This window comes from Aquarana catesbeiana, linkage group LG10, assembly GCF_042186555.1.
Source record: "Aquarana catesbeiana isolate 2022-GZ linkage group LG10, ASM4218655v1, whole genome shotgun sequence".
Lineage (NCBI taxonomy): Eukaryota > Metazoa > Chordata > Amphibia > Anura > Ranidae > Aquarana > Aquarana catesbeiana.
Window position 1 is genome coordinate 250,929,316 of NC_133333.1, and position 12,596 is coordinate 250,941,911.

At 46.6% G+C, this 12,596-nt stretch overlaps 1 protein-coding gene across 9 annotated transcripts in view; it reads right to left on the reverse strand.

The window, feature by feature from the left end:
• The window catches only part of CAMTA1 (calmodulin binding transcription activator 1), a 2,014,371-nt gene extending 2,013,328 nt beyond the window's left edge, over window positions 1-1,043 (reverse strand). For 4 of the 9 annotated variants that reach the window (XM_073603614.1, XM_073603618.1, XM_073603617.1 and 1 more), the window contains exon 1: window positions 883-1,041. In XM_073603614.1, the coding sequence (XP_073459715.1) occupies window positions 883-931 (49 nt within the window). In that variant the 5' untranslated portion in view covers window positions 932-1,041. Of the gene's footprint in view, window positions 1-882 lie in introns of all 9 variants that reach the window. The other 5 variants (XM_073603612.1, XM_073603611.1, XM_073603616.1 and 2 more) reach the window with 3 other exon arrangements.
• Window positions 1,044-12,596: the final 11,553 nt, after the last annotated feature.

Below are 12,596 nucleotides of genomic sequence, written 5' to 3' on the forward strand. Positions count from 1 at the left end.
TGTCAGGGTGATGGTGACCCTCTTCTCCTCAGGGTGACGTTGCCCCCCTGTTCTTTTCTCCTCAGGGTGATGTTGCCTCCTGTACTCTTCTCCTCAGGGTGATGGTGACCCCCTCTTCTCAGGGTGATGTTGCCTCCTGTACTCTTCTCCTCAGGGTGATGGTGACCCCCTCTTCTCAGGGTGATGGTGACCCCTGTACTCTTCTTCTCTCCTCAGGGTGATGTTGCCCCCCTCTTCTCTTCTCCTCAGGGTGATGTTGCCCCCCTGTACTCCTCTCCTCAGGGTGATGTTGCCCCCTGTACTCCTCTCCTCAGGGTGATGTTGCCCCCTGTACTCCTCTCCTCAGGGTGATGTTGCCCCCTGTACTCCTCTCCTCAGGGTGATGTTGCCCCCTGTACTCCTCTCCTCAGGGTGATGTTGCCCCCTGTACTCCTCTCCTCAGGGTGATGTTGCCCCCTGTACTCTTCTCCTCAGGGTGATGGTGACCCCCTCTTCTCAGGGTGATGGTGACCCCTGTACTCTTCTTCTCTCCTCAGGGTGATGTTGCCCCCTGTACTCCTCTCCTCAGGGTGATGGTGACCCTAGGGTGATGTTGCCCCCCTCCTCCTCCTGTGATGGTGACCCGGGAGGGGTGTCAGTGTCTCCTCTCCTCCAGTGTGTGAAGTAAAGTGAGCCCACTCCTCTCCTCAGCTCTCCTCTCCTCCTGCTGCCTCCTCCTCTCCTCCCTCCTCTCCTTCCTCCTCCTCCTCTTTCTCCCGCCGCCCCTCTCCGCCCGCCGGTCTCTCCCCCTCTCTCTCTCTCCTCACACACACACCCAGCCCGGGACACACACACAGCCGCGGCTCCTCTCCCCTCCCCCTCGGTCGGCGGCTCCTTTTTTACCTTCCGGCTTGTTCTCGGGCAGCCCATTTCCCCTCCGCGCGCGCCACATCCTCCTCCTCGCGACCGGTTCCAAGAGAGAGCGCGCGCCCCCTGTGCGCTGGCGGCGGAGGGAGAAGGAGGAGTGGGGTGGGGGGGGGGTGGACGCGCGGGCACGCGAGGACAGGCCTGGGAAAAAGAGGGCGGCGACGGAGTAAAACTCGGCCGCGCCCCCCCTCACCTCCCTCGAACCACGTGACGGAGGAGGAGAGGGGGAAAAGGACTGACCGGCGTACGCGTCCACCAACGGCGCGCGGGCGCTGCTGACAGCGTGGCGCGCCATTGGCCGGTGGAGGACGACGCCCCCTTCAACCCCTCTAACAAACGCGGTGATTGGCCAGTGCTGGCGCGTCGCGGCCAGTAGCGTCGGAGCGGGGAGGACGGCGATTGGGCGAAAGGGGCGGGGAGGCGTGGCTGGGAAGGGGCGTGCGCAGGAGGGGTATACAGCGTCGGCCAACCGCGGGGAGGGGCGTGAGCGCGTCATGGCCGCGCCCCCATCCTGCTGGTGCTGTCACACGTGAAGCGCTGCGAGGTCGGGGTGTCCCCGCTGCCCCTGACAGTGCGCGTTCACGCCGGGGACGGGGGGCCCGCGGGGACGGAGCCCGATCACGGGGAGGGGGAACCTCGGAGCCGGGCCATGTGCGCGGCTACGGCGTGGTGTGTGACCTCAGGAGGCGGCGGAGTGTTGTCACCTCTTGTGCCTCCTCACCAGCCAATCACAGACCTCCTTCTGTGCAAAATAATACAAACAAAAAGGCAATTTTGAGCTTAACCCCCTTTTTTAAAAAAAAAAAACATTTTAGACCTGAAGATATATATTTTCTGAAAGCCGAGACCCTGGAGAATAAAATAGTGTCACTTCCAAGTTTTTATGTCATAAAATATCAGCATAACGGTTTATAAAAACGCAAAGTTTCAATAAAAAATTACACCAGAGTTCATTTTAGGGCACAGAAGCACAATAAATCACCCGTTTTACTATAAAAGACGAGGTTTGCGCCGAGTAAATAGACACCCAACGTGCAAAGGCTCAACAATGGTGTGCGCCCGTGAAATGGCGACTAACCGCCGGTACCCCTATATTCTCCATAGGGGGGCGCCACTTCGCCAAACCGCCTCACTGGGAAATATACGTCATTGTTTTATACGTTAGCCCCTTCAATACCGGCACGTTCACCCACCTTCCTGCCCGGGTCAATTTTCAGCTCTCAGCGCTCTCAGCCTTTGAATGACAATTACGCAGTCATACAACACTGTACACAAATGAGATTTTTATCATTTTTATTTTCACACAAATAGAACTTTCTTTTGGTGGTATTTGATCACTTCTGAGGGTTTTATTTTTTGCTAAATAAACAAAATGAGACAGAAAAGTTTGTTATAAAAATTGTAAATAAGTAATTTTTCCCCTTCACTGATAGGTGGCACTGATGGGCCACACTGATGGGCACTTATAGGTGGCACTAATGGGCATAAATAGGCTGCACTGATGGGCACTAATAGGTGGCACTGATGGGCAGCCTTTATGGGCAATGATAGGTGCCACTGATGGGCATAAATAGGCTGCACTGATGGGCATTGATAGGTGGCACTGATGAGCAACCTTTATAGGCACTGATAGATGGCATTTATGGGCACTGATAGACAGCACTGATGGGCACTAATAGGTGGCACAGATGGGCAGCCTTTATGGGCACTGATAGGCAGCACTGATAGGTGGCATTGATGGGCACTGATAGGTGGCACTAATGGGCATAAATAGGCTGCATTGATGGGTGGCACTGATGAGCAGCCTTTATAAGCACTGATAGGTGGCATTGATGGGCAGCCTTTATGGGCACTGATAGGCAGCATTGATGGGCACTAATAGGTGGCACTGATGGGCAGCCTTTATAGGCACTGATAGGCAGCACGGATGGGCACTGATTATCAGCACTGATGGGCAGTAATAGGTGGCACTGATGGGCAGCCTTTATGGGCACTGATAGGTGGCCCTGATAGGTGGCACTGATGGGCATAAATAGGGCTGCACTGATGGGCATTGATAGGTGGCACTGATGAGCAACCTTTATAGGCACTGATAGGTGGCATTTATGGACACTAATAGGCAGCATTGATGGGCACTAATAGGTGGCACTGATGGGCAGCCTTTATGGGCACTGATAGGTGGCATGGATGGGCAGCCTTTATTGGCACTGATAGGCAGCACGGATGGGCACTGATTATCAGCAATGATGGGCAGTAATAGGTGGCAATGATGGGCAGCCTTTATGGGCACTGATAGGTGGCATTGATGGGCACTGATAGGCGGCACTGATTGGCCACACTGATGGGCACTAATAGGTGGCACTGATGGGCAGCCTTTATGGGCACTGATAAGTGGACCTGATGGGCAGCCTTTATGGGCACTGATAGGCAGCACTGATAGGTGGCACTGATAGACAGCACTGATGGGCACTGATTGGCTGCACTGATGGGCACTAATAGGTGGCACTGATGGGCAGCCTTTATGAGCACTGATAGGTGGCACTTATGGGCACTGATAGGCAGCACTGATGGGCACTGATAGGTGGCATTGATGGGCACTGATAGGTGGCACTAATGGGCATAAATAGGCTGCACTGATGGGCATTGATGGGTGGCACTGATGAGCAGCCTTTATAGGCACTGATAGGTGGCATTGATGGGCAGCCTTTATGGGCACTGATAGGCAGCATTGATGGGCACTAATAGGTGGCACTGATGGGCAGCCTTTATAGGCACTGATAGGTGGCATTGATGGGCACTGATAGGCAGCATTGATGGCACTAATAGGTGGCACTGATGGGCAGCCTTTATGGGCACTGATAGGTGGCATGGATGGGCAGCCTTTATTGGCACTGATAGGCAGCACGGATGGGCACTGATTATCAGCACTGATGGGCAGTAATAGGTGGCAATGATGGGCAGCCTTTATGGGCACTGATAGGTGGCATTGATGGGCACTGATAGGCGGCACTGATGGGCACTAATAGGTGGCACTGATGGGCAGCCTATATGGGCACTGATAGGTGGACCTGATGGGCAGCCTTTATGGGCACTAATAGGCAGCACTGATAGATGGCACTGATAGGCCACACTGATGGGCACTGATAGGTGGCACTGATGGCATAAATAGGCTGCACTGATGGGCATTGATAGGTGGCACTGATGAGCAGCCTTTATAGGCACTGATGGGCAGCCTTTATGGGCACTGATAGGCAGCACTGATGGGCACTAATAGGTGGCACTGATGGGCAGCCTTTATGGGCACTGATAGGTGGCACTGATGGGCAGCCTTTATGGGCACTGATAGGCAGCACTGATAGATGGCACTGATGGGCATAAATAGGCTGCACTGATGGGCATTGATAGGTGGCACTGATGAGCAACCTTTATAGGCACTGATAGGTGGCATTTATGGGCACTGATAGACAGCACTGATGGGCACAGATTGGCTGCACTGATGGGCACTAATAGGTGGCACTGATGGGCAGCCTTTATGGGCACTGATAGGTGGCACTTATGGGCACTGATAGGCAGCACTGATGGGCACTGATAGGTCACACTGATGGGTACTGATAGGTGGCACTAATGTACATAAATAGGCTGCACTGATGGCATTGATAGGTGGCACTGATGAGCAGCCTTTATAGGCACTGATAGGTGGCATTGATGGGCAGCCTTTATGGGCACTGATAGGCAGCATTATTGGGCACTAATCGGTGGCACTGATGGGCAGCCTTTATGGGCACTGATAGGTGGCATGGATGGGCAGCCTTTATTGGCACTGATAGGCAGCATGGATGGGCACTGATTGGCAGCACTGATGGGCAGTAATAGGTGGCACTGATGGGCAGCCTTTATGGGCACTGATAGGTGGCATTGATGGGCACTGATAGGCAGCACGGATGGGCACCGATTGGCCGCACTGATGGGCACTAATAGGTCGCACTGATGGGCAGCCTTTATGGGCACTGATAGATGGCATTGATGGGCAGCCTTTATGGGCACTGATAGGCAGCACTGATGGGCACTGATAGGTGACACTGATAGGCCACACTGATAGATGGCACTAATGGGCATAAATAGGCTGCACTGATGGGCACTGATAGGTGGCACTGATGAGCAGCCTTTATAGGCCTTGATGGGCAACCTTTATGGGCACTGATAGGCAGCACTTATGGTCACTAATAGGTTGCACTGATGGGCAGCCTTTATGGGCACTGATAGGTGGCATGGATGGGCAGCTTTTATTGGCACTGATAGGCAGCACAGATGGGCACTGATGGGCAGAAATAGGTGGCACTGATGGGCAGCCTTTATGGGCACTGATAGGTGGCATTGATGGGCACTGATAGGCGGCACGGATGGGCACTCATTGGCCGCACTGATGGGCACTAATAGGTGGAACTGATGGGCAGCCTTTATGGGCACTGATAGGTGGCATGGATGGGCAGCCTTTATTGGCACTGATAGGCAGCACTAATGGGCACTGAAAGGCCACACTGATGGGCACTGATAGGTGGCACTGATGGGCATAAATAGGTTGCACTGATGGGCATTAATAGGTGGCACTGATGAGCAGCCTTTATAGGCACTGATAGGAGGCATTGATGGGCAACCTTTATGGGCACTGATAGGCAGCAGTGATGGGCACTAATAGGTGGCACTGATGGGCAGCCTTTATGGGCACTGATAGGTGTCATGGATGGGCAGCCTTTATTGGCACTGATAGGCAGCATGGATGGGCACTGATTGGCCGCACTGATGGGCAGTAATAGGTGGCACTGATGGGCAGCATTTATGGGCACTGATAGGTGGCATTGATGGACACTGATAGGCAGCACGGATGGGCACTGTTTGGCCGCACTGATGGGCACTAATAGGTGGCAATGATGGGCAGCCTTTATGGGCACTGATAGGTGGCACGGATGGGCAGCCTTTATTGGCACTGATAGGCAGCACGGATGGGCACTGATTGGCCACACTGATGGGCACTAATAGGTGGCACTGATGGGCAGCCTTTATGGGCACTGATAGGTGGCACGGATGGGCAGCCTTTATTGGCACTGATAGGCAGCACGGATGGGCACTGATTGGCTGCACTGATGGGCACTAATAGGTGGCACTGATGGGCAGCCTTTATGGGCACTGATAGGTGGCATAGATGGGCAGCTGTCCCAAGATTTCTATACTTTTGCTATAATAAATATCCCCAAATTTAAAAAAAAAAAAATAATAATTTCTTCCCCGATTAGGTCAATATGTATTTTTCTACATATTTTTGGTAAAAAAAAAAAAAAATCGCAATAAGCGTAATATATGATTGGTTTGCGCAAAAGTTATAGCATCTACAAAATAGGGGATAGAATTATAGCATTTTTATTATATTTTTTTTTTTTTACTAGTAATGGCGGTGATCTGCGATTTTTAGCATTGCGACGGACAGATCGGACACTTAACATTTTTTGTGACCAGTGACATTTATACAGCGGTCAGAGCTAAAAATAGCCACCGATTACTGTGTAAATGACACTGGCAGGGAAGGGGTTAACACTAGGGGGTGATCAAGGGGTTAAATGCGTGTCCTAGGGAGGTGTTTTCTAACTGTGGGGGGATGGGACTGCCTGGAGGAGGAGACCAATCGCTGTTCCTAATCAGTAGGAACAGCAGATCTGTCTCCTCTCTCCTGACAGAACGGAGATCTGTCTGTTTACATTGACAGATCCCCATTCTGTCTCTCCCAGGAGCGATCACTGGTGGTCCGGCGGACATCGCAGCCACTGGGCAGGCGCATCGGCTCCGTTGCCACGCCCCCCTACAACCGTGATGCCGATTCACGCAGGGGAGCCAACCTGCCACAGTATAATTGTGGCGCTTGGTCCTTAAGCGGTTAATCACATAGGGGACAAAAATGGGATGGAGGAGTAGTGCTTTAATTTCTGAAACAGACAGGTCTGTACTGTGATTGGCCACAGCCGATCAGCAGGCATGCAGCCATAATCTTTGGCTGTAACCTGCTGACAAACCCATGCTGTGTCCAATAACAGTACAGGCCAGCAGGAGGCGTGCTCGAAAAGCAGGAAGTACACTGCAGCACATGGGTAGGTGGCGGTGCCTGTCTGCGCAGCTCCCGCCCACAGTAAATGTACTGTGGGGGGGGGGGGGCGGCAGGTGATTAAAGGGGGCTTCCAGAATCCAATAAGCCTCCCCCCAAGAAACGCTGGAAAAAAATATATATACGGTTAGGCCTCATGCAAATTGGGCGTCAAAAACGCCACTTTTAAGGCGTTTGACTTTTTTTTTTTTATGCTTCTAAATACTCCTCCATATTAGTCTTTGTGGCCATGCACACCTAGGCATTTACAGTAGATATGCGCGGTTCGTTTCGTTCCAAACTTTTCGTTTAGAAAAGTATTCGAAAAACTATTTGAATTTTGTCCGAATTTTTTTCCCGTTATTCCGGATTCGTTTAAATTCGATACTGTTGTAATTCGGATGTATCCGAATTTACGAATTACAACAGTATCAAATTTAAATGAATCTGAAATAATGAAAAAAAAATTCGGAACGAAATTCGAATTCGAATCGTTTTCAAATTTCCACAGAGAATAAAACAGAAAATAAAGGAATATAATAGCAAAACAAAAAAAAAATAGACTAGAAAAATATATAACAGAAAAAAATAAATAAAACATATATATATGACTTGTAGAGTCTTTTAACCAGTATTTATTTGGCTAGACAATTACTTAGAACCCCCCAAACATTATATATATATATTTTTATTAGAATAAAGAAAAAAAATCAACAAAAAACCCCCACAATAGAACAGAGTAAAACAGAACAAAATAGAAAAGAAAAGAAAAGAACAGACTAGACTAGAATATAATAGAAACAAATAGAATAGAATAACATAGAAAGAATAACCATCTTCTGAAATTTGAATTTCAAATAGAATAAATTTGAATTTGAATACATAAGAAAAGAATAGAATAGAAAAGAATAGAATAAAATAGAAAAAAAGAATATAATAGAATATAAAATAATAGAAATAAACAATAGAATAGAAGAGAATAAAAAGAATATAACCATTTCCTAATATTCAAATAGAATCAATTCAAATTTGAATACAATAGAAAAGAATAGATTAGAATAGAATAGAAAACAACAGAATAGTATAGAAAAAACAATAGAATAGAAAGAATATAACCATCTTCCAAAATTGAAATTTTGAATAGAATTGACTTGAATTTGAATAGAATAAAAAATAAAAGAATAGAATAGAATAAGCAAATAAAAAAAGAATATAATTAAAAAAACAGTAGAATAGAAAGAATATAACCATGGCCTAAAATTTAAATAGAATCAATTAGAATTTGAATAGAATATGAACATGGTTATATTCATTCTATTCTATTCTGTTCTGCTGTTTTTTCTATATTATTGTGTTATTTTCTATTCTATTCTGCTCTATTCTATTCTTTTCTATTCTATTTAAATTCAAATGGATTCTATTTGAATTTTCGAAAATGGTTGTATTATTTATATTCTATTCTATTGTTTTTTTTAATTCTATTATTTTCTATTCTATTCAAATTGTAGAAGACGGTTATAATCTTTCTATTGTATTCTACTTTTTTTTTCTATTCTATTCTATTCCATTCTATTTTTTCTTTTATTTCCTATCCTATTTTGTTCTGTTTTACTCTATTATATTCTTTTATTTTCTGTTATATTAGTTTCTATGCTATTCAGTTCTTTTTCTATTCCATTCCTTTATTTTCTATTCTATTTTATTTTCTTTGGAAATTGTAAAACTATTCGAATTCGAAAACTATTCTAATTTGATTTGGAAAAACTTTTCGAACCGATCCATAAACGAAACAAATTCCGAAAACAAATTAAACAAATTTAACTAAACTGATTTATGTAAATAACTATTTTTTTTTATCTATTCTATTGCATTCTATTTTTTTCTTTTATTTTCTATCCTATTTTGTTCTGTTTTACTCTATTATATTATGTTCTTTTATTTTCGGTTATATTCTTTTATTTTCTGTTTTATTCTTTTCTGTGCTATTCAATTTTTTTTCTATTCTATTCCCTTATTTTCTATTCTTTTTTATTGTCTTTGGAAATTGGAAAACGATGCCATGCAACCCTGTTTCAGGGTTGGGAGCATCTATTGCCTCAGGGTTGGAAGTTCTCCTGTCTTAGGGTTGGGAGCTTCTGCTGCTCCTGCATAACCCCAGGTACTTACCACACTCTTCACAATAGTCCTACTGGTCACACTGCGAAAGCAGTTCTGATATAATTATCAGGTCTTCCCTATCACTTTGACGGTCAATCAGGCTCTCCTGCCTCAGAGTTGTGGGTTTCTCCTGTCTCATGGTTGGGAGTGTCTGCTTCCTCAGGGCTGGAGCTTCTGTTGCTTCCGGGTTGAGAGCATCTCCTGCCTTAGGGTTGGGGGCTTCTCCAGCCTCAGGGATGGAATCCTTTCTTGCTTCAGGGTTGAGATTCTCTCCTGCCTCAGGGTTGGAAGTCTCTCCTGCCTGAGGATTGCGAGTCTCTCTTGCCCAGAGTTGGAATCCCCTCTTTTCTCAGGGTTAGACGCTTCTCCTGCCTCAGGGTTGGGAGCTTCTCCTGCCTCATGGTTAGATGTTTTTCTGGTGTCAAGGTTGGGAGCCTCTCCTGCTTCAGAGTTGGGTTTATCTCCTTTGTTATGGTTGGGAATTTCTGCAGCCTCAGAATTGGGAGCCTCTCCTGCTTTAGTGTTGGAATCCTCTCCTGCTTCAGGATTGGAAGCCTCACCTGCTTGAGGGTTGGGAGCTCCTCCTGCTTTAGGGTTGGAAGTCTCTTCTGCCTCAGAGTTTGGAGTCTCTCCTGCCTCAGGATTGGGAATCTCCCCTGCCTCAGAGTTGGAAGCTTCTACTGTCTTAGGGTTGGGAGCTTCTGCTGCCCCTGCATCACCCCAGGTACTTACCATACTCTTCAAAATAGTCCTACTGGTCATACTGGGAAAGCAATTCTCCTGATATAATTATCGGGGTTTCCCCATCACTTTGACGGTCAATCAGGCTCTCCTGCCTCAGAGTTTTGAGTTTCTCCTGTCTCATGGTTAGGAGCTTCTGCTTTCTCAGGGCTGGAGCTTCTGTTGCTTCAGGGTCGAAAGGATCTCCTGTCTTAGGGTTGGGGGCTTCTCCAGCCTCAGGCATGGAATCCTTTCTTCTTCAGGGTTGAGATTTTCTCCTGCCTCAGGGTGGGAAGTCTCTCCTGCCTCAGGGTTGGGAGCCTCTCCTGCTTCAGAGTTGGGTTTTTCACCTTTCTCATGGTTGGGAACTTCTGCAGCCTCAGAATTGGGAGCCTCTCCTGCTTTAGGGTTGGTATCCTCTCCTGCTTCAGGATTAGAAGCCTCACCTGCTTGAGGGTTGGGAGCTCCTCCTGCTTCAGGGTTGGAAATCTCTCCTGCCTCAGAGTTGGAAGCTTCTTCTGTCTTAGGGTTGGGAGCTTCTGCTGCCCCTGCATCACCCCAGGTACTTTCTGTACTCTGCAGAACAGTCCTACTGATCACACTGGGAAAGCAGTTCTCCTGATATAATGCCCAGGGCTTCCCCATCACTTTGACAGTTAATCAGGCTCTCCTGTCTCAGTTGAGGAAGCCTCTCATTCCTTAAGGTTGGGTTCTTCACCTGTGTCAGGGTTGGGAGTTTCTCCTGCCTGAGAGTTGTAAGCATCTCTTTCTTCAGGTTTTCTGAGGGTTAGGCATTTCGCTGGTGTCAGGGTGGGAGCCTCTTTTGTGTCAGAGCTGGGTTTTGCACCTTTCTCATGGTTGGGAGCTTCTGCGGCCTCAGAATTGTGAGCCTCTCCTGCTTCAGAGTTGGGATCCTCTTCTGCTTCAGGATTAGAAGCCTCATCTGCTTGAGGGTTGGGAGCTTCTCCTTCAGGGCAGAAAGTCTCTCCTGCCTCAGGATTGGGAACCTCCCCTGCCTCAGAGTTGGGATCCTCTCCTGATTCAGGGTTGAGAGTCTCTCAAAAATGTTGACTTTGCTACACATTACATATTTCCGCACATACCGGAGTGAGAGCAATAATTCTAGGCCCATTATTCATGGTTAAAGTGGTTGTAAAGGCAGAAGGTTTTTTTATGTTAATACATTCTATGCCCCCCTCAGCCCCCTTAAGACTTACCTGAGCCCCATCTCGATCCAACGATGTTGCATGAGAGACTCGGCTGTCTGGGACGCACTGGTTCTTTAAAGGGGTAGGGGGCAGCATTAAATGGATTGAAGTTCCTGCGCACATTTACAGACACATGGGGGGGGCATTAATATTTATTGGCGCATCCACACATTTGCACTTTTCTCTGCGTGTAGGGAGAGTGCACTATTTTGTGCATGTTCCCAACACGCATAGATGTGAACTTAGTCTAGGGGGCACCACATTTGTTTTAATGCGCATGCATGGGGAAACTCAGAAGGTGCGCAGATATGCAACAGGATTCTGCTAGGTCCCGAAGGCCGGATGCACAGGACCTTTGGAGGGGGGGGGGGGCAGCATTAAGGGGCTTGAAGATCCTCTCTAACAGCAGCAGAGAGATTTCTAAGCCCCCTCCCCTGCCAGATAGAGCTGTGCTGTGTGGCAGAGCTGTGCAAATCTCAGGACTGGATAGTCAAAATCATTTTGTTTTAAATCAACTGAGCCAAAAGAGAGTTGGCACATAACATTCTCAGTCTTCGTCTGGTGAATAAGGTGACGATGATGTTATCAAGGCGCTGTGTAATGTGTAATTTTTATGCATCAGCTGGAAGATAGACAGTTGTATGTTGAAGATACCGCTGCACACCTAAGCATGAATCATGTCTCTGTCTAGTCATGTGTGCAAGCCTTTGCACAAAATGTTTGCCCGTTTTATGATTCAAGCTGGTATTTTACATAACACACTTAAATATTGTCAATTTATTGCATGGACATGCTTGTTGCTAATCGCATTTCTATTCATTTATAAAATATTCAAGCAGAGCGATATTGTATTACTGTCTACATAAAGGAATGTGAATACTGGCTTAAGGCTTCATTCAAACCTAAACGTTTGTATGCACGTTTTTGAGCATTGCCGTGTTTTTAAACCGCTTTTGAGCTTTGGCCTTTTTTTATTAATACAATCGGTTTCATCATTTGTTGCTATGTTTTCAGCTTTTTCACCTGCTCCTATTAATTATTTATTTATTTATTAATATTATTATTATTATTATTATTATTTGTATTAATGTATTCAATTTTTTACTTAATGTATTTATTTTTTAAGGGGCTAAGGGTTAGCATTAGGGTTAGGGGTCAATATTAGGGGTTAGGATTTGGGTTAGGGATTAATATTAGGGGTTAATATAAGTGTTTGGATTAGGGGTTAATATTAGGGTTAGGGGTTAGGATTAAGGTTATGGAACAATATTAGGGTTAGGAGTTAATATTAGGGTCAGGGATCAATTTTAGGGTTAGGGGTTAGGATTAGAGTTATGGGTTAGGATTTGGTGGTTAATATTAGGGTTAGGGTTTAGGATTAGGGTATGGATCAATACCAGGGTCAGGAGTTAATATTAGGGTTAGGAGTTACTATTAGGGTTAAGGGGTAGGATTAGGGTTATTGGTTAGGATTG